The 21,448-nt window shown below is 40.6% G+C and overlaps 2 protein-coding genes across 6 annotated transcripts in view; both read left to right on the plus strand.

The window, feature by feature from the left end:
* Positions 1-2,757, plus strand: part of COBLL1 (cordon-bleu WH2 repeat protein like 1) — a 133,214-nt gene extending 130,457 nt beyond the window's left edge. For all 5 annotated transcript variants that reach the window (XM_032210737.1, XM_032210775.1, XM_032210746.1 and 2 more), the window contains one exon: positions 209-2,757. In XM_032210737.1, coding sequence (XP_032066628.1) covers positions 209-298 — 90 coding nt within the window. In that variant the 3' untranslated portion in view covers positions 299-2,757. The remainder of the gene's footprint in view (positions 1-208) is intronic.
* Positions 2,758-18,932: 16,175 nt separating this feature from the next.
* GRB14 (growth factor receptor bound protein 14) overlaps positions 18,933-21,448 on the plus strand; it is a 67,858-nt gene continuing 65,342 nt past the window's right edge. The window contains exons 1-2 of the mRNA XM_032238868.1: positions 18,933-19,096; positions 21,267-21,399. Coding sequence (XP_032094759.1) covers positions 18,933-19,096; positions 21,267-21,399 — 297 coding nt within the window. The remainder of the gene's footprint in view (positions 19,097-21,266; positions 21,400-21,448) is intronic.

Genomic DNA, 21,448 nt, shown 5'->3' on the forward strand with positions numbered 1-21,448 from the left:
CAGCTTCGCTGACCACATCACATTACTCCCTTTATCAAACCTGTATACACTTCTTTATTGAATGGGGTCCGAGTAGATATCTCATCCTGATAATTAGATGTTGCTCAGGGATAGCTTTTAAGACAGATAGATGCATGTTAAACTAGCCAATGGATGATATCCAGGCCTAGGTTTTTTTCTATGATTCTGACAATATTTTCTTTTTCAGGTTGCACCTCCATCAAACACTATTGCCATCAATGGAAGATCCAGTCTCAGTTCTCCAGTGTCCATCGAAACAAGATACAGTAGTCATTAAGACTTTGTACCAAATATTTTGCACTTTAATCACAATTGCATAGATCTACTGCATAAAACCTACTTCACAGTTACCTGCATAATTATTGAAGACTATGTATAAATTGCAGGATTGTGTGGGTATATATTGTCGAGAGTGAAGCACAGAAATTTAATGGATGCCTCAAAAGAATTCTTAAAATATAATAATTTATGGCTTTTTGCCTTTTCTCTTTAAAACTGAAAATGCTGCTTCAGAACTTATTCCATGGCGCAGAACAGTTGTAGATTTTTGCTGCTGTAATAATCAGATATGTTAATTTCTACTTCATCCATAATAAATGGTGTGTAGCAATGTGCTGTATAATGCTAAGATTCATCTTAATGTTTGTAACTGCTTAATAATTATGTTTCAGAAACATTTGAATTTAAATGTAGTTATTCTCACCTGTTGCCTTGAATGTTAAATTTGAAATTAATTACTGCACTTAGCTAAATATTATCTAGAAACTCTGATGGACAGGTTTTCTAGTAAAAAAAAAGCAATGTAGATGATATACACCTAAAGTTATATACTTCTAAATCAGTTTAAGTGCTTATTGTTCTCCCTTAAATCAGTAGAACCTAAAGGTGCTTAATTTCGGCTCGATTATGCCTATTTAGATTGATTGTTACCATGTTTGTGTCTAGTATCAAAGTGAAAAATAATAAAACAGAAATCCCCTGGCACTTACTTTATAACACTATATGTGGATTTCTTTATTTAAAACATGTTTAGTCTCAATGCTAGAGTGCTTATGCCAGTGATGTTTTGCAACAATACCATCAGTGAGATCAGATAACTTTTTTTTCCAAAAGCAGCTGTAAATCCATATTCCAAACTTTGCAAAATAGAAACGAATGCTTTTGGAGTGCATTCCTGTTGCTCCTGATGGGCGTGTCCCCAAAACCTTAGCTAATATGGCCAATGAGGGTAGATAGTAACAATTGGGCAGTGTGGGAACAACTGGAAAGTCACAGGTATCCCATCATGTCCTAAGGTGGTACCAAAGAGTGAGAACATTCATATCTGAACTGCATAGCTCAAAAATAGGTGTATACTTCAGCGTTCCTATCTCCAGAGTCCTGCATGGATTTGACTCACCAGTACTAAGATTCAGTAATTTCTACCCACATCTTTTTCTAAATTTGTAGCTAAGCAGATGTTGGGAAAGGATCTTTGTCAAAGACAGATTCATAGGACATATATTTGGAAATATACTTGGAATTTATATAAGCTGACATGAAGCATTCACAATCCAGCTCTGGGCTGGACTGAAGTTTTTGGATACTTGTCTGGCATTGTATATAAATTTTCAAGTCATTGAACTGTGGATCAGGTATAGCTTGAGGAGATCTCAAGCAAAAGTCACAGTGGCCTGGAGCAGCCATAATGGATTTGAAAATAGATAAGCTGTAGTTGAATGCAGATTTTTGTGCAGTTTTTCTTCAATATTCATAAAAGCAAGCTATTTTTATGTCTGTTAATTTTTAAACTGTTTTTTTGACATTCAGGAAATTCAACTTACGGTTATGGGGGAAATGAGCTTCACTTTCTCTTGAGGGAAGAGGTATTGATGACAATTTCTTCAGTACAAATTTATTTTAGAAACATTGTCAGTGAGCTACTTCTCTGAGTGTGTATTTCTAACATTGTAGAATTTAAGAATCATCCATGGAAAAGATATATCTTGAGCAGAAAACCAAATCCTCAGTAATAAGATGTTTTGCTTTGTCACAGTCTGTCCATCCTTTCCTTCCTGTCTTGACTCACTAATGTTGCAATTTTATGTTGAAAATCTGTTTGTGACCCTAGTTCTGATCAAGCAATAAATTGTAGATATGCATTGCAAATAACGGAATATTTTTAGTTTACTTTTAAATAACTCATGGTGTTTTCAGATAAAAACAATTGTATTTAGTTTCATTCTTGAATCATTATGTTGAATTATAATTGTGAAAACTATCAACTTTTGATCATTTAAAAAAAGCTTTGATCAGATTCGTTTTTAACGAAGACTTCCAAACATTTTCCAAATGTTCTATGCACTGAGTTGCATTGTATTGCTCTGCATGGTGCAGTGAATTGCTGTCAAGAAAATTACATAACGCAAAATTGGAAAAGTGCCATAATTTACCTCATCACTGATATAGCTGCTTTTTTGCTAACCTGACTATACATCATTCTTTCTGCCTACATACAGCTAGATTTGTAAACAGCAATCATGCCACCATATCAGGATATATATATATATATATATATATATATATAACCAGTGCTCTTGATATATACATCTAAAATGAGTCTCAGAATTAAGTGAAGAATGCTGGAAGATATATACTAATACTTTTATAAACTATAACTACAAAACTCCCTATCCAATGATGCAATGGTATCACATCAGGTTTTTTCACCATCTTCTGTCATGCTGTCTGAGCAACTACAGAAGGAAAGCAATTTGGAATTACTTTTATCAAATCTGCTGAAAATACAGATCTAAAAGAACAGGAGAACCAATCCAATTCTATAGTTAAAGCATGTAAATACATCACCAAATGGATGCAGATTCTATCTATCCATTTCCACTACTGTATATAATGCATACTAACCCCTGCCTTCATCCTGCTTTATCTACTTGTTTTTCCACGAACAGAAGAAGTAACAAAGGTATCCAATTAGAAAGCTTTAGAATATGAACATAGAGTTTAAATAAATATTTAAATTGGGTGGCATGAAAACACAGCCAAACAGTTCAGAATAAGAAACATATAAAACAATGAAAATCAATTGCCTACAGAATTTTAAAATGTCACAGTATTATAAGGGCTTTCATTGTCATAGAAATGCCAAGCAATTTGGTGGTAGGACCACCTCTTTGGAAAGCAAAGTTTAAAATTAGATGGAAGTTATTAGAAAACACAGGCTTTGAAATTTCATAATTGTAGAAGTTAGAGATAATGAAAAATAATCAATAGATCCTATTTGTCTTGCTCCCCAGAGAGAACTGGCAAAGGACACTGACAAAGCCCTGACTATAAATATCTGGTAAAACCTGATTTTAAACAAAACATCAGATGATTTTCTTACATAGAAAGCTTGAAAGAAATGTTATTCATTTTTGCAATTACATGGACTGGAATCTGGAATTTGTTTTGTTAGTTTCTGCAGTTCCAAACAAGATTCAATGGTTTTACAAATGGATTTTCTTCAGCTTGGGCATTTCTTGACTTTATCTGACTCCTCCCAATTCAGATCCTGATTTGCTCAAAGCCAGAGTGTGACGTCCCAAGGAACACAGAGAGAAGCTATCCAGAGAAGGAGACAAATTATATCTCATCTTACTCAGAAATCTCAAAGGGTTGGGGGAGACAACACTCAAGCAGCGTCTGCTAGCAGAACAGATTGACCCACCATCTGCCATCACCCTCTTGATCCCTGGTCAAGAGATGGGTGACACTCTGCATTGGAGTTTAGATGTGCCTAGAAAGACAGGGTGGTGGAGGGAAGTCACAGCATCCAAGAAGGCCACTTACTAGCTTAGTGAAAAGTGGTAGTCACGGTTTTATACTATTTAAATATACTAACTGCAATTCAGTGGAAAAGAGTATATGCTGAAGAAACTGCAACTGGATAGGCATTTGTTACCAAATGTATTGTCTTCCTAGATCAGTGGTTCTTAACCTGTGGGTCGGGACCCCTTTGGGGGTCGAACAACCCTTTCACAGGGGTCGCCTAAGACCATCAGAAAACATATATTTTAGATGGTCTTAGGAACCGAGACACCAATTTTATGGTTGGGGGTCACCACAACATGAACTGTATTAAAGAGTCACCACATTGGGAAGGTTGAGAACCACTGTCCTAGATCATCTTAGAAAATCAAAATACTGTTTTAATTAAGAATGAAAGAAAATATAAAATATGACACCCAGAATTGTTTCCAACCCTTTATCAGCAGTGGTTCTACAAGGTGCTTGATCTTTCTTTGTAGAAAGTGATGTAATGTGTACATTTATTTATTAAATTCACATTTGTGACCTCCAGGGACTTTGTAATTCTGTTTTCACCTCCTCTGATCCATCTGCACATCCTTGAAGCCCAAGGAGTGGTCTGCTGACTTCTCCATTATATGTCCAGCTCCGGGTCACCAGGAGAAAGGAGGCTTATAATGGAGAACTCAACACCATTTTCATCTGCCTGTCCCATAGGAAAGTGCTGGAGAACATTTCTCTGGTTTTTTTTTTCCCCTCCATAGCTCGCAGCTTGATCCAACCTATTTCCAAAACCTTTTCCCAGCTTCTCGCCCCACACCATTCCATTCCATTTGGACAGAACCCCAAGTTCCTTTCCATAATTTCTCTCCATCAGCCTGTTGCTGTGATGGCAAACCTATGGCAGGCGTGCCACAGGTGGCACGCAGAGCCCTCTCTGCGGGCACGCAAGTCATCACCCCAGCTCAGCTCTGCCACGCATGCACACTGGCCAGCTGGTTTTGGGGTCTCTGCCGTGCATGCATGGGGGCGGGGCACATGTGGGAGATGCGTGTGCATGTGTGGGGAAACAGTGCACGGGAGTCATGCACGCATGCATGGGTGGGGCACGCGGGGCTGATCATGCTGCATTGCATTATGGGTGTTCACTCATGTGCTTTTGGCACTATGTGCCAAAAACTCTACAAGTGAATCAAGATTCTCCATTTATTATACAATATATCTAGTACCCTCTGTAAAAATCCTCCTAAGGTGATGGATGGGGGAGAAAAACCCTGCTGTTCAAAGAACCTGAGAAATAATGCTGGTCAGAGTAGACAAAAGTGTTGTAATTGTCCAATTGGATGAAAGGCATGTTCTATATGAACCACCCATTGCTATGGCACTTAGTTGCTTTGGAATGAGCTTTCTTTTATTGAAAATGCCAGGAGGAAGGCAGGGGGTAGGAGGTAACTAGGAGCTTTTTACTCAAGTTGTTGTAACTCAATGAATTTAAAAAGCCAACCTCTAATTACAATTTGTAATTTAGAGCCTGTCCCCCAGCCTCTTCAATCAGAAATCAGTTGCATGAGTTTGGGCAGGATGTACCGTAAGTGTAAGTGGTAGTGCTCACTCTGGCAAACACGGGACTGGCTGCAGACAGAAAAGATGTTAAATTTCAACCTTCGGTGAAGAAATACCACTTTGCCAAATGGTTCCGAAGTTCTCACGGCTATAATTTTATTGCCACCGACAGAGATACTGGATTGCTTGACCTCCTTGTGGCAGGATTCCCGTGGGGTTTCATTTCATTTCTGAATGGAGAAATAATAGACATCTCCAGTTGCCTACCTTGGTGGGAAAAGAAGGGAGGGCTTGAGTTGTTTTGCAGTGAATTTACACACACTAATAAAAACAAATTGAAAACTGCGCTCTAAAGAAGAAAGATAATTGATTTCAAAAAGTGGTGGTGCTGTAATGGAAAACCTGTTGTAACTTGTTTTGAGCTACAGGCTGTTTGGCAAGAACAATTGGCTATCTTAGATCTGACCATGAAATTTGATGTTTTTCCCTTGCAGAGACTGTGAAGTTTTCTGGAACCATAAATCCGAAAGCAATGAAACCATAACTAATCTGCTAGTCCAAATATGGCTAATTTATATTAGTCTATGAATAATGCACTAGTTGAATGAATTTCCTTCAGCACAAAGCATAAATCAATTGTTTTGTTCTAAGTTATTAGTTGATTAACTTACTCAATGATACCATTAAAAAAAAAACTGTTCTTTCAAAGCTGACCTATATTCATTTAATAGTATTCAACATAAATGCTCGAAGCAGAATACTTATATATTTTAAAATTTAAAAAACTGGTGAAATGTTTTGGTAATTAATTACATGAGATGCTTTAGTTGTTAGGAATGGGACCACTTGCCATAGCCAATTTGCTGCAGCCAACTCGCCGTGGGACAACTCACTGTGGAACTAATTAACAATTCTATTTAATTATTTAAAATAAATGTTTTAATTTTTGCCATTCACATTTCGTTCTGTCCTTTTGCATCCTTTAATGGCTCCATTCCACCATTTCTTTAATATTGATGTAACTTTTGTCCCACCGCCGTGGCAAGTTGGCTGTGATGAGTTGATCGTGGCAAATTGGCTACAGCAAATTGTCATAGATCCAGGTTGTTTCTAGTAGTAATAGTTGTATTTACATTTTACAATAGGGATGACCCTAACTGACAGCTCTTACAGTAGGCAGAGAGAAGCAGCCATATTGGATGAGGCTTTGGAGCAGAGATCTGTGGAGGAGGACTAGCCTGCATTTTTTGAGTACAGTGAAACAAGTTGGCTCCTCATCAATATATCTGTATATATAAAAGGCAAATACCACTCACTCATCATGAAATTTCCAGAACCGTAAAGCCTACAAACTTGAAATTTGGCATGTATGTTCCTCTTGGCTTCTAGGTGCTCGCTAAGAAAAGATTTTTCAAAATGACCATCAGATCTTTAGTATTTCTTATACAGTAATTTACACGCTCTGATGCTAAGGAGTTCTACTCCCCTCTGTACCTGAAAAGAACTTTGTCCCAACTGCCAGGTGCCTTATAGTAACACGTTCTGATGCTAAGGAGTTAGACATTCTACTCCCCCTCCCCACCTAAAAAGAACTCTGTTGCAACTGCCAGTTGCCTCACATACCGTTACCTCAGTTCAAACTGGCAGATGTTCCACTCCTTTACTCAGGAGCGGTCTGGGGCTCCTTACAGTACTAAACATCAGTACCTCACCAAAATGTCTATGGCTTCCACCTATAGAACTGCTTCTGGACTCAAGGCGGTGGGAGCGATATTCCCTTATGTGTTTCAATCACCGGCCACCACTGAGCCAACAGATTGAACGGGAGTGAATTGGATTTCTCCTGCATTGCCCCGATCACATAGTTTTGTCATGAAGCATGGGTATACAACTAGTGTGTGAGGGGGTACATACATATAGGAACCAGTGGAGTCTTGAGTGTGGACCCCAAGTGGGAGAACACCATCTTGCCCTTGGCTTGAGAATGCAAGTTCTCTGGAACTGGCTCTCAAAGCCTTGAGACAGCTGTGTGGGGACCTCATTTCAGACAAATATTACAGTTTTCTTAAGGTGTGTGGAACAAAGCAAATTGGGAAGAGCACAAATTTCTCCTGGTTGTCAGCACAAAGAGTACAAAATAGGACAAGGATTTGCTTTTTTCATTTTTGACACATTTCTGAAAGAAATGAGAACTGCTCAATTCACTATACCTAAATTTGGATTGTCTGTTCATAGTTGTATCTCACACTACATTAAATGATTTTTACAATGAGGCCACATTCAAGGATGTGAATCACACAAGAGTGCGAAGTTCCCCCAAATAGTTTACCATCTCTGATCACAGAACACCTTATCAAATTGCATTTATTCATTAACAAAATGTTGATTATGAGCAAGTGACAAAAAATAGCATTTGTAGATATATAAACTTACATCCGGCTATTCCCTCTTAAGGTAAGCAACATTATGAAGAACACAGAAAAGGTGCAAGAAATAGTAAGCTGCAGAAATGAAAGACATGATCAGGAAATATAGCTGGAAATCAATTAACAGCAATATCATTCATTGCACTTTTACTTTTCTATCCATACAAAGTATGAAACATCCTTGCTTCTACCATAAGTCACTAACTACATTGTCTTTTGTTCCTTAAACTTTTCACCTTGCTCTTTTTTAAGATTTCGGCAATTACCCTTGAGTTTCTCAACTTTTCACTTCCTCTCCATTGGTTGATACTTCATTTATTTGTTTTGCAATTGGTTCATTTTCTCCATATGACCAAATCATCCCAAGCTATATCTAGTCACTCACTTTCTTATTCGGTCCACATTCATTCAACCCCCATTCATTATTAACCCTTAAAACAGAAGATGCTACTACACATGCTACTTTAAGCAAACCATTTCCACTTAATTTTACATATTGACAGAGCCAATTCTCACTTCCATATAACATGAGCCAAGGATGGGCTCTTATACATGAACAACTTTTTTCTCTATAAATTCTCATTCCTTGCAACAAAACCACAAATTATCCCTTACTTTACTATCCATGTTTGCATAAAATCTAACATATTTGGCAAATAATTAACTTACCACTAACATTATCACAAACATGCCTCATACCTTTATCTACTCAAAGAGGTATTGCATATTATTTTATTTCATGATCAATGTTGAAGCATTTAATGTATTTGGGGAGTGCTTCAGTTCCATTAATCTTGCTTTTAGTGCCTTATCCTTCACCTCTTAGTCATGCTAAAATTCCGTAATTCAAGGGTACTCATTCTAGATTGTGCTTTCTCCAACCAGTGTTCCTTAAAGTGTGGTCTTAGGACCCCCAAAACATCTCAGGGGGCCACAAAATTAAAACTATTTTCCAGATATTAAAAATGTATTTAAAATTTAAAAACAATGCCAGTCTTCTCATTATGTTCATTTGTTAAAATATGGTTTTTTTCATGAGTTTGTTAATATTATTTGAATATGATTCAATATTCCATAAAAGCATCAATTTAAAATTTAAATATGTTAAATACTGATAAAACATAACTCATACAAATAACAATTCTTTTGGAGTTCTACATATAGTAATTTTTTTAAGTGGTAAGGGGGTCCTGAGAACAAAATGTTTTTCAACCTTAGTAACTTTTAGATGTGTGGACTTCAATTCCCAGAATTCCCCTGTCAGCACAGCTGGCTAGAAATTCTGGGAGTTGAAGTCCACATATCTTAAAGTTGGTATAGTTGACAAACACTGAGTTATGGTGTCAGATTGGCTCCAGAAAGACCCAATTTCAAAACCATACTCAGCCCTTCTATTGTATTTTTCTGTGCCAGAGAAGGGGCACATAATGCAATAAAAATATCCAAGCCTTTCTTCTTGTACCTTAAAGTTATTGCTTCTTTAAAACCCACATCAATTATTTGCTGCTGGGTGAGGGATGGAGCGAGGGATTGCAAGACTGGCTGGGAAACTGTTACTGAAATGAAGATCATTTGAGGACAGCAATAGCTCAGCAATATAGCATTGCTCAGTAGCACTGAAGTAAGTACAACTTTCCCAAATTTCATTCCCATGGGAATCATGGATCTCGGTTGTGGCCTATTTGAGGTATCTTGTGCCCAACGATGGACCATTTCACCCAGTCAAAGATCATGATAACAATCTTATATAGACAGATATAGAATTGTTAGGAGATCTCCAAAGCAGATGTACATTCTGCAAGAATAAGAACAACAAAATGCTTTAAATATTGGTGTTCATCAGTTCTGCTAGACCAACAGACACAGAGGAAAAAGAAGTTAATCTCATTAGGCGTGAGTACACATCTGTCTTTGCAAGACACTATCTTTCACTACTATACAGAGTCAGTTAATCTATCTAAGAGGGTGCATGATTTTCTTGATCGGTACATGCTTGTCTCACAGCTGTCCCAGGAGGGCATAGACAGAAACAGGATTGTGTTTGCTCCATGCAAGGTTGTTTTATTGTTGAACCCTTTCACAGGTAAAACTACTCATTACAAAAACAATCTTTCTTCTAGCTCTGCCCTGCTCTTATGCCTATGGCATGTGCACTCCCTGATCCTCGTGCTTTTTGTATGACTGAAATAGTGTGATTTCTACCACTAATCAGTACAAGTCATAATAAATAAAGTTCTATTATCGAGATTGCTTATTCACAGTCTTCAGCCTTGCATACAAATACAGGGCGGGGCATAACCTTTTCCTAGGGGGTCACAGCAAGATCGACAGCAGTTTACAACTTCCACGACACCTCATTTTAAAGCCCATAAAAAACTGAATTGAATGAGCTATTAAATGTTAAATTTGCTTTAAGAATGGCTGGAAAATTCGATTCGGAAGAACAAAGGATCATTGACAGAATAAAATGCATTGCCTTTCGAGAGGCTCGCGATGCTGGAGCGACGTTTATCAATCGAAAATGGATTGCAAACAAATTGAAACGTCATCCGGATTGGGTTACTGATAATCATACTGACTATTAAATCGTGTCAATAAACTCAGTTTTTGATGGGCTTTCGAATGGTGTATGAATTATTTGTGTTGTTATTACAAGTGTTGCTGTGACCCCCTAGGAAAAGGTTATGCCCCGCCCTGTACTTGAATTCCTTTCCCTTTCCAACTTTTCATTGGGAAATCCAATCAGCTGCAACTGATTTCAGAACCCCTGCCAAATTGGTAACTTTTTAAAAGCTGCTGAGTTCACTTCAGCCTGTCTATACACTTTTATTCCAGACCTGCCTTTCCCCCCACCGCCTTTTCTCCTACCAGTGGGTTGCCATCGATCAGCTTCTCTACCTGCAGGTTTCTTTTGTGGCTGCATCTGCCGGATGAGTCACTCTGCCCAACTCTGGCTTTTCGATTCTTGGCTTTACTGTTGCAACTTCTCCTCCCCCCTCTTTTTTTTTCATCCGGCCGCTCATAGCTGCCTCTTCTTTTCTTCCTTCTAGCCTTTTTTCTCCAGTTGCTCCAATTTTTTTTCCCATGGATGCAATCCTTCCTTACTTCTGCCCAAAACCCAAAGAGGACTCTTCAAACCACAGTGGATGACTCTGCTTAGTGCTTAACTGTTTAAAAAAGCCTCTAAAAAAGTGCCCTCTGCAGGAGGAGGTGAGGGAACCACATGCCTCATTTAGTCTATCTTTATGATCACTTGAGCAGACTTAAGCAAGGGTTAAAAGCCGAAAAATTCCTTATGTAGATGAGGCACGTGGTTCTCTCGCCTCCTCCTGTAGAGGGCACTTTTTTTAGAGACTTTTTTTAAACAGTTAAGCAGAGTCATCCATTGGAGGCTCTGGCAGCAGCTAACCCAGCCTGACCTCAGCAGCTCTTGCCTTTTTCTTTTTACATTTTTTACATTTTCATCATGACAGACAAGAGCAGAGTTGAAATCCTCTGTGATTGTGAAACAGCTGGAAAAGATATGTGGGTCGGAGGGAGGGGGAGAAGTTCAAAATTAATGTAATTTGTAAGTAATTTTTTATTGTAAGTAATTTTTGTGTGTATGTTGTGTGTGTGTGTATGCGTGTGTTTATTTCTTCACTTCACTCAAACAAACTCTCTCTCAATTTGAGAGAGAGTTTGTTTGAGAAGAGAGGGAAGGGGGTAGGAGTCGGAGAGGCAGGGAGGGGAGCTTGTTTGAGAAGAGAGGGAAGGGGGTAGGAGTCGGAGAGGCAGGGAGGGGAGCTTGTTTGAGAAGAGAGGGGCAGACTTGTTTCAGAAGAGAGGGGCAGCCTGCCAGCAGAGGAGGGTTTTTTACCCGCCTCTGCTGGTGGGCTGGCGCTTTCTTTCTTTTGCCCACTGTGCCCCCCTTTCCATTCTTCTCTCCCCCCCACCGGGAGCCCCATCCTGCTCTCCTCCCACTTTCCTCCTCCTCCTCTCCCCTTTCTTTGCCGGCTGCAACTGAGCGAGGAAGCACCATTGGGCCAGGCCCCTCGCACCCGTGACCAGCATGCTGGAGCTCGCCGTGCTGGGGAAGGAATGAGACCCCGTTGTCCCACGGAGCCTGCCACTGCTTGAGCGGGGAGGAGGAGGAGGAGGAGGAGAAGGAGGAGGAGGAGAAGGAGAAGAGTGGTGAGGCCTTGTGCTGGCGGGCCAGTCGGGCAGAGGATGGGTGGGCTGGCTGGCTGGGGAGGGGGGATCATGGCCACTCAGGTGGCCCCCGCCACCACCACCAGCAGCCTTGGTGTCCCAGCTCCGTTCGAACTGAAGAAAGAGGAGGATTGTTTGTTGGAGGAGGCGGAGGGCGAGGCGGCGGCAGAGAGAAGCAGTTGGAAAGTGAAGGTACGAATGCCGGGGCTTTGGGGCTTCGGCGGAGCTTTCAGAAAGCCCGCCGAAGCCCCGCCACTGTGTCCACCATAGAGCGGGATGTGTCCCACCTGTATGGTGGACACAGCGGCGGGGCTTCGGCAGGGCTTTCGGAAAGCCGCACCGAAGCTCTGGCGTGGCTTTCGGAAAGCCCTGCCGAAGTCCCGCCACTGTGTTTGCCATGCAGGCGGGACGCGTCCTGCTCTATGGTGGACACAGCAGCAGGGCTTCGGTGGGCTTTCTGAAAGCCCCGCCGAAGCCCCGAAGTCCCGGCATTCGTATCTTCACTTTCCGACTGCTTCTCTCCGCCGCCGTGCTTTAAAGCCCCTTGCTGAAGCCCCGCCGCTGTGGCAGATACAGCGCCGAACGCCCCGCCGAACCCCCGCCACTGGCAGACATAGAGCGGCAGACATATGGCGGCTTTTTCCTGCTTGCCTCACCAGCCATAAACCTCACCGCACGTGTGTGTGTGTGTGTGTGTGTGTGTGTGTGTGTGGAGAGAGAGAGAGAGAGAGGGAGAGAGATATCGCAAAGTCAAAGGATAAACTAAAAAATATAGACCTAAGAAAGAAAGAAAAAGTATTGAAAGTAAAGAAAAAAGGGAGGGAAGACACTTCAAGAAGCAACTTCCAATCTTTTTACAGGAGCTGTGGACATAACAGATACCATTTCACTCCCCTTCAGAATTATATAACAGTCACCTTCTCAACATATATATCTTTTAACTGGTAAATCCAGAAATCACTAGTTCATTTTTATCCATTTTCAGCAAAAAAAAGTCCATAAAGGGCTTCGAATCTGTTATAAAAGCAGTTGTTCCTTCTCTAATAAAACAAGTCATGTTAGTCTTTTCAGCAAGTTCTACCATCTTCATGGTCCACTCCTTGAATGTAGCACTACCCCTTGCTTCCATCAATGCTCCTTTCATTCACTCCTTTCATGAGCCGAGGTGGCGCAGTGGTTAAATGCAGCACTGCAGGCTACTGCTAGATCAGCAGTTCTGCGGTTCAAATCTCACCGGCTCAGGGTTGACTCAGCCTTCCATCCTTCCGAGGTAGGTAAAATGAGGACCCAGATTGTTGGGGGCAATATGCTGACTCTCTGTAAACCGCTTAGAGAGGGCTGAAAGCCCTATGAAGCGGTATATAAGTCTACTGCTATTGCTATTGCTATTCTTCACCTGGATGTATGGCTGAGAAGTGGAGAAACGATGGAGACTCATAGCTCTGGAAAGTCTGGCTGAGAGGGAATGAAGAACTTGAAATCTGAGCTTAGCTTCAAAAAGCAATGCTACCAACTCAGAACCAGAGAAAATAGACGTTATGCACTTCTTGTTCTTTCACAACCACACTGTCCTATAAAAATAAATGTGAATAATGCACGTCTCCCATATTTTTCTATGTCAACATTTTCCACGCAACCCCATTTTGGAAGGGTGGCTGCTGCATGACCTTTGAACCTAGGTGAAGTCTCAGTAAACAAGAAAAACCAGGAGTTCTGGACATCTCCCCTCCCCATGTTTTTTTATTTCAGAGATTGTGGGGGGGGATTGTGTTGCTTTTTACAAAGGTATTTAATTTATGCAAGGTTTACACTACAGATGTCATCAGGAATATGTGTGTCAGAAATATCAAGATTGTGGCCACCACTGCACATAAAAAGCAATCCTGAATTAACGTTCGTAGTTGCCATCTTGACTCTTTTGATCTGACCATCACAGGTGCCCGATTTCATGGGAAAATGGGTGCCAGCTTTTAGCAACTCTTCTGCTAAAAGATTACTGAAGCTTCCAGACGAATGGAGATGAATCCAGATGAAAAAGAATGAGAGGTGCAAGCTACCTTGATGATGTTTCTCTTTTCAAAATCTCTTCCAGAATTTTTCCTCGTTATTTTGATTCTCTTCTTCGCAGGTGAGATCTTGTATATACGAAGCTACTAAAATTCCTAACCAATCATAAAACCTTTGGCGTCTCAGGTCCATACTTGTCCAGATGTGTGTTCCTTCACTTTTTAATTATTCTCTCTAATGCAAATCTTCTTCCCATAAGAGATTCAGCACCAAAAATATCTAAATTCTGCTATATAAGCAAAAGCACATCAGGAAGCAACAATTAAAACACATCTCATGGTTCCTGTTTTTGTAGAGTTACCTGCTTATCTCATGGACCTTGTGCATAGCTTTTATCTGTTTCAAGATCTAAATATGTAACAGGTTGGACTCAGTTTTACAGAATATATTTATTTTGATGCTGTTTGTTAGATGGGCAGGTTTACACAGGAATACATTGCATTTCTCACTGTCAATCAGAACTTTAAACATTTGATATGGAAAATAACATGTACTATTATGATGTACAAAAAAGACACATCTACAGTAACTTAAATCACCTCTGTACATAAAAGTCTTATAACATAATCCACCCCAAAGCCTTTGGCAGGGAGCCCAAAGTTTCCTTTTCAGGAAATCACTTTCAGACTATAAAGGGTAAAGGTAAAGGTTCCCCTCGCACATATGTGCTAATCGTTCCTGACTCTAGGGGCCGGTGCTCATCTCTGTTTCAAAGCCAAAGAGCCAGTGCTGTGCAAAGTCGTCTCTGTGATTATGTGGCCAGCATGACTAAACGCCAAAGGCGCACAGAACACTGTTACCTTCTAACCAAAGGTGATTCCTATTTTTCTACTTGCATTTTTACATGCTTTCAAACTCCTAGGTTGGCAGGAGCTGGGACAAGTCACTTTGTTATGCAGTGCTAGGGATTTGAACTGCCGAACTGCCGACCTTTTTGATCGACAAGCTCAGTGTCTTAGCCACTGAGCCACTGCATCCCACCTATAAAGGGTAGAAGATGTTAAATATTGTAATTGTGAAGTAGTCTGAATTAAGCTCCATTCCAATCCTGTTATTTAAATGGTAAATTTAAATCTACCTTTAAAAAAAAAATCCTGAATGTGGGAGGGTGGCTCCTGACATGCATCTGATTCCCCAGCACACAAGCTTCAGTTTGAAATCTTTAGCAGCTCTTGTGGCAACTTTGCCATCTGGCCATTCTTTCCTTTTCAGTCTGAGGGGCTTGAACAAGCCCCATCTTTGACTCAACAACTTCTATTGTCTATAAGGCAATCAGCACAGCTATGGAAGTCCTAAAAGCCATGGGAATGCCCTTTGGCCTTTTCAACTAATCACAAAGAAGCAAATGGTTGACTGAATTCTTTCTTGAAATAAGAGGAGATAGACTAGAGAATCAGTAGGTTTTTTTTCCTTTGTCTGACCTTGGTTTACTTGATTTCCTGATTTGTTGTTCTTGAACGTTTTTAATGCAAAACAATATTTGCTTTAGGCATAAATTAGTGTGATGGTAATCAGTGTTTTACTGTTGATCCTGAAAATGTACAGGTGGAGGGCCTTGCTAGGGTTCTCTCAGTTGAGGTTTGAGGTTTATTCGATTTATATGCTGCCCTTCTCCCAAGGACTCAGGGCGGCATACAACATTAAAAGAAACACATACTACAAAAGTTAAAAAGAAATTAAATAGGATATCCCCAAACCCAATTAAAATTAACAATGACACATTATTTTTAAAAGAATTAAAATTAAAATTAACAATAATCAATACTTTGTTTTGTTTTGTTCAGGCCAGGCTGGCTTGCTGGAAAAGCCAACTAGGGCGCTTCAGAAGGACCGGAGGTCGGGGATTATACGAAGCTCCGGGGGCAGCTCATTCCAGAGGGAAGGCGCTCCCACAGAGAAGGCTCTCCTCAGTCCTCTTAGCTTGATTTTTTTAAACAAGCAACCAAGGACCAAATCCCTCATTTCAGTCAGAACCAAGGGTGAAATTCAGCAGGTTCTCACAGGTTCTGGAGAACCGGTAGTGGAAATTTTGAGTTCAGAGAACTGGTGAATACTAGCTCTGGCTGGCCACAGAGTGGGGAGGGAATGGAGTATTTGCAATATTCTTCCTCCAGGAGCGGGGAGAAAATGGGGATTTTGCAGTATCCTTCCCCTGCCATGCCCACCAAGTCACGCCCACAGAACCATTAGTAAAAGAAATTGAATTTTACCACTGGTCAGAACCCTGAAAACCTGGCCCTGCTTTCTTATAGAAGATGCATTTTGATGTGTGGGGAAAGCTGGGAATTGTAAAATATCATTCAGGAGATAGAGACATTGCTTATTTTTCATAATCCAAGGAACGGGAATGTGGAATGACGCAGTTCATAGAAAAGGGGAATTTCAAGCCATGGGACATTTCCCAATATTAAAAGCTTCAGAATTACTTGCTATGACAGCTGTACCTCCTAGCAATTAATAATGTAAAAAACACCTGGAAACTATTGTTGCCGATCCCTGAGTAGCTAAAATCCTACAATAAACACATTCCTATGTGGCACAGCCAAACAGTAGCAATAACTTTACATTCGATAGAGAAATCCTATTTTAATCTTCTTGTAACAAACCTAAGGGCTGCAATATTCACAGTTGAGAATTTGGACTATCTCATGGAAAATAATTAAATACTAAAGTTCCTATGATTAAATTTAATTAGAACTACTGGAAAATATGCTTCCTGACTACCAAATGTTAAATTAACATAGAACTAGCTCAGGGCAAAGGCCAGAGCTTGAGTTTCCATAAAACATATTCCAGGCATTTCCAGTTAAGCATGAAATCTTGCTGAATTGGAAGTAACAAAATATAAGAGTAAATGGGCCAGTGGTGTGACTCAGAAAGAGGTCTCACATATTGTACTAAGATATAAAATGGCTGTTTAAATCATGGTGTAATGCTGTCATTATGGTGTACAGACGGATTTGACATAGGTGAACCTAATCAAGTGTTTTAATCAACAATACTGAGTGAAATCAATCCTTAGCATAATTCATATAACATGTTAGTTTGCCTTAGTGTTGTCTGCAAACCCCATCCCCTATGGTGGATTAACCATGGTTTAGCAGGATGGGTGAGCCCATCAAGGGTTATGGCATGTTGTATAAGTCTTTTAAATAAATAGTTTGCACATGTTCAACAAACTTTGGCATATCATTTTGTACAAATAAACTGTTGGGTTTTGAATAGGTTTGAGTTACAAAAGTACTGTATTCAAGTCAAAACCACAAAAAATGCAGTCATGGCAACAAAAGAAGATGGTTTAAAGTCACGGATGGTGCTTTTGATGGCTGTTTTTAACAAGCCCTCCACTGCACACAGATCACACTACAGATCAATCTCTACCCCTTTACCCTAAACCAATGTTTTTCAAATTCCACAACTTTAAGATTGTGGACTTCAACTCCCAGAATTCCTCAACCATCATGCTTCAAATCTCTAAATTTGATAGATACTGTGATGTAAATTAAGACTGAAAGCTCCATGGGATCCCCAAGTTCATTTCCCCCCTAAAGTTTAGTGGCTTCTTTGGATAATGCTAGATTCACATTTCCAATCACTAAGCCATGTTGGTTTTTGATTTGAATTTACTTGTGCTAATCTCAACTCATTTGATAAACTCTAAGCAAATCATGGCTTAATAAGAAGCAATCATCCAGTTTGTAGCAGAGGCATGTTTTCACATAGCTAGTACAGTATGACAAGGAAAAGGTGAGAATCAATGAGAATCACCCAATACTACAGAACTTTAGGACAAATTGAAGGAGGACTTTAAAGCAAATTATGGCTAATAATCTCAAAAAGTTCAGTAGGACCCTACCCGACTGCAACACAGATCGGAAATCCATAGGCCTATAGATTATTAAAAGATTCCTTTTTAATGAAAGCAGTGTGAAACCACTTTCACATTGTCACAAGAAGTAAAGTGCAAGGTTGTGTGTCAAGCATGACCTAAGAAAGATTTAATTCTTCTTTCACTACCAGAAAAGATGATGAGTTCTGCAGATTCGGAAAAAACAACACCAGGTCCATTATTCAGAAGTTCCAGCTATTCAAAGTAACTTTATTATGCAGTGCGGTGACACCAAGTTTTTTCTTCTTCTTCAAAATCCAAGCAAGTTTACATTTTATTTTTTTGTTTATTTATTTATTTATTTGTTTATTTATTTATGCGAAGAGTTCAGAGCAAAGCATATGAAGGGGTTCCCCCTCATTTCCCCCCCCCCTCTTTAGCCCACTCTGTGGAGGTAAAACCCGGGCTTTCCTATCCCAGGTTAAGCTCTTCAATCACGACTTGGCTCTGGCACACGCGTGAATCATTCTCCCTACTTTGAAGAGCCAGCATTTCAGACAACGCCGAGAAAAACCGAAGTCCTGTGAAGGCAAGAAGAGGGAAGAGCTGTGAGGAAAGGCGAAGGGCGCTTCCTCGCAACGGGTAGGGGGGCGGTGGGGTCTCCCTCCCAGGGAAATGCGCATCGGCGACCGGCCTCCCTGAGAAGGCCACTCCTTGCCCAGCAGCATTTGGGAAGAGGATGGGACGGAGATGGATGTGGAAGGTAGCCGGCCATGCCCTCTTTCTTACCCGCCTCCGCCGGCTCCCCGCTTCGCAACGCCCGCCCTTCGGGGGAATGCCCGCCCGGAGTTACCTTGATGGCTTTTCCCTTCAGCTCCTCCCCTTCTCGCTCAACGCTGCACGTGGGGCCGGGCAAGCCGGGCGAAAGGGAAGGTGTGTGCCTGGCTGGCTGCTTGGCTGGCTCTGCGGCCCCGTTGATCGCTGCTGCTGCTGCCGCCCGCGGAGGGAATGTGCCTTTAAAAGCCCCGCAGCAGCCGGCGCGGACGAGGATGGCCGCTTCCCTGCCCGGTTTGCAGAGCCAGGCGGGCGGGGTGGCAGCCGAGCGTCGAAGACTCTGCCCTGCCAGGGGCGAGGGAGGGAGCGGCGTGGGAGAAATCGCCTGGGTGACTCCGCCGGCTCCGGGGATCTCGGCCCAGCTCGCCCGAGAGGACAGGTGAGCCTTTCGGTTGCAAAGCAAGAGGGAGGAAGAGGAGGGAAAGAAGAAGGCCGGGGTCTGCCTGCCAAGCATGTCGGAGAAGAGCTGGCTCATCCAGTGAATCCTCCATGGTCAGAAACAGTGTATCTCAGGATAACATTGGAGACGGGAATGGGAAAGGCTGCAAGGACCCAGCTTTCCCCAAAGAGGATACACACCAGGTTGCTTTAGTGGGGCGGGGCAGTTCCAAGTGGGGCTAGTTCTGGGCCCAAAAGGTTTGGATGGGGACCATCCCAACTCTCTATTGGAAGTGACCAAAGGTCACTTTTTTTTAAAATAAAATAAAAGAGTATCCTCTTTGAAGCTAGGGTACAAAACTGCCCTAAGAGTTTTAGGATAGTTCAGTACTTTTGGCTTTGCCTGCACACTCTTTGGCACTTGATATGCTGAGTGAAAGGCAAAAGAATAGCATAGCCAGGGGTGGCAATGAAAAGAAAGTGGGCGGAGGCTTCAATGGGCATTTTGCCCCCTTGGGCTTGCAGAAGCTTAAAGCTTGATGCTCCTGTGGAAGGCAGTTTTGATGAGAAGCATCTCTCCCTTTCCTTCCCTCCCTCCTTCTGCACACACAAACACATACACAGCAGAGAAAACTTCACACATACCAGGTCCCCCCTCCCTTTCCTCATCCACCCTTTCAGCAAGAATCCAACTCCAAAAGGAAATCCCTCGGGTCAGTCTATTTCCAACAATGGTTTTTCTAGATGGCCAATTATATACCCAGTGTTGCTACATTATACCAAACCCCCCAACTTGGTTGTGAATGATGGGGAGCTGAAATCAGATGCATCTGGAAGGTGCTACCTAGGAAAAGCTGAAATAGATGATGGAAATGTAATGTTGAAAAAGGTTTTAGTGCTTCTGTGCCATTGGTAGAAGATTATACAAAAGAGAGTATTATATATATATTTTAATGATAGGTTTTTCAAGGACCTATAAATATATGAATTTTAACCATTTACACATACAAGGTGGGACATGAGCATGTTGCCATGGTCTCTGGATTTTTTTTTAAAAATCCCTAATTTGACATAATTGAGAGCTCTCTTTGCTATAACCAAGACTTTATGAACAGGAAATAATGGGCAGAATTTGTAAATGAGAACTCTTGGAATGAATTGAAATGCCACTATTTCATGTGTAACTTTATTAAGATTTATCAGAATGATGCATATAGGTACTGCATTTTTGATCCTGCTAGTGGATTGTAAAAAATAATATTAAAAAGAAACCTTTAAAACAAAATGTATATTTGTAGAAAATGGTAGGATCATTAATACCTAAATATGAGAAAATAGCTTGAATATTTTTGCTGCATTATGAAAATTCCTTTAAAGGAAATTTCTTATTCAGAGCATTCAAGAGGGTTCTTTGGATAGTGCAAAATGTACGTTGCTATCCAGAAACCCTGTATACATAAGTAAGCTAATTAATAACCAGGAAGTAGAATCCAGACAGTATTTATAGCGCTGATAGTACCCAGTGCTAATATGTGCAGATAATTTCTTAACTTTTCAAAAATCTTCATTGCAAAGAAATCTAGAACAATACAGTTTAGATTACTAAAAATGACTTTTGAAATATAGTGTAAGTTTGCATTGTGTCGACATTGTTGATCCTTCATATTAGGATTGACTCTGCATTTAATATACACTCCTATAGCTTTAAATCCCACTGAATTTAAATGGATTTACTCAAGTGAACCTAGACAGATTGCAACTGAAGGCCTTATATGAACCATGGTGTGATTCACCTCTAAGTAAAAATTTATGAGAACAAGCAGCATAGTTGTGATCTTAATAAGTCAGTTGTCTTGAAGTAAAAAAAAATGCTTTTATCCAATTTACTCTGTATTTTTTTTTAAGAATTGAGGAATAGGGCTACAAGACAAGATCACATAATTGAAGAATGTCACTAGAAATCATTCCAGTTTGAAATGTGCTTTAGCAATGGGGAGAATGGAGCAGCAGTATTGGTTTAGCTTAGGAATATTTGACTTAAGGTTTTCCTCATAAAGTCTGTGCACCTTCACATGTTTCAGATTTTGCATGTATAACTACTATTTGCAATTTTGAACGGAGTAGTGATAATTATGTTTATATGAACAATACATGATCTCTCTTCAATATAGGACAAAAAAGGCAGAGTTTAATATGCCAGAAATCCCATCCATACCAAATCCTTTTCCTGAACTTTGTGTCTCTCCATTTACATCAGTTTTATCAGCCAGCCTGTTGCCTAAGGCAAATCCCAGGACAAAACAGGTAAGCCTTTTTTTAAAAAAAAATCTGATAGCCAAACTATGAAGAGAAA

This window comes from Thamnophis elegans, chromosome 1 (assembly GCF_009769535.1).
Source record: "Thamnophis elegans isolate rThaEle1 chromosome 1, rThaEle1.pri, whole genome shotgun sequence".
Lineage (NCBI taxonomy): Eukaryota > Metazoa > Chordata > Lepidosauria > Squamata > Colubridae > Thamnophis > Thamnophis elegans.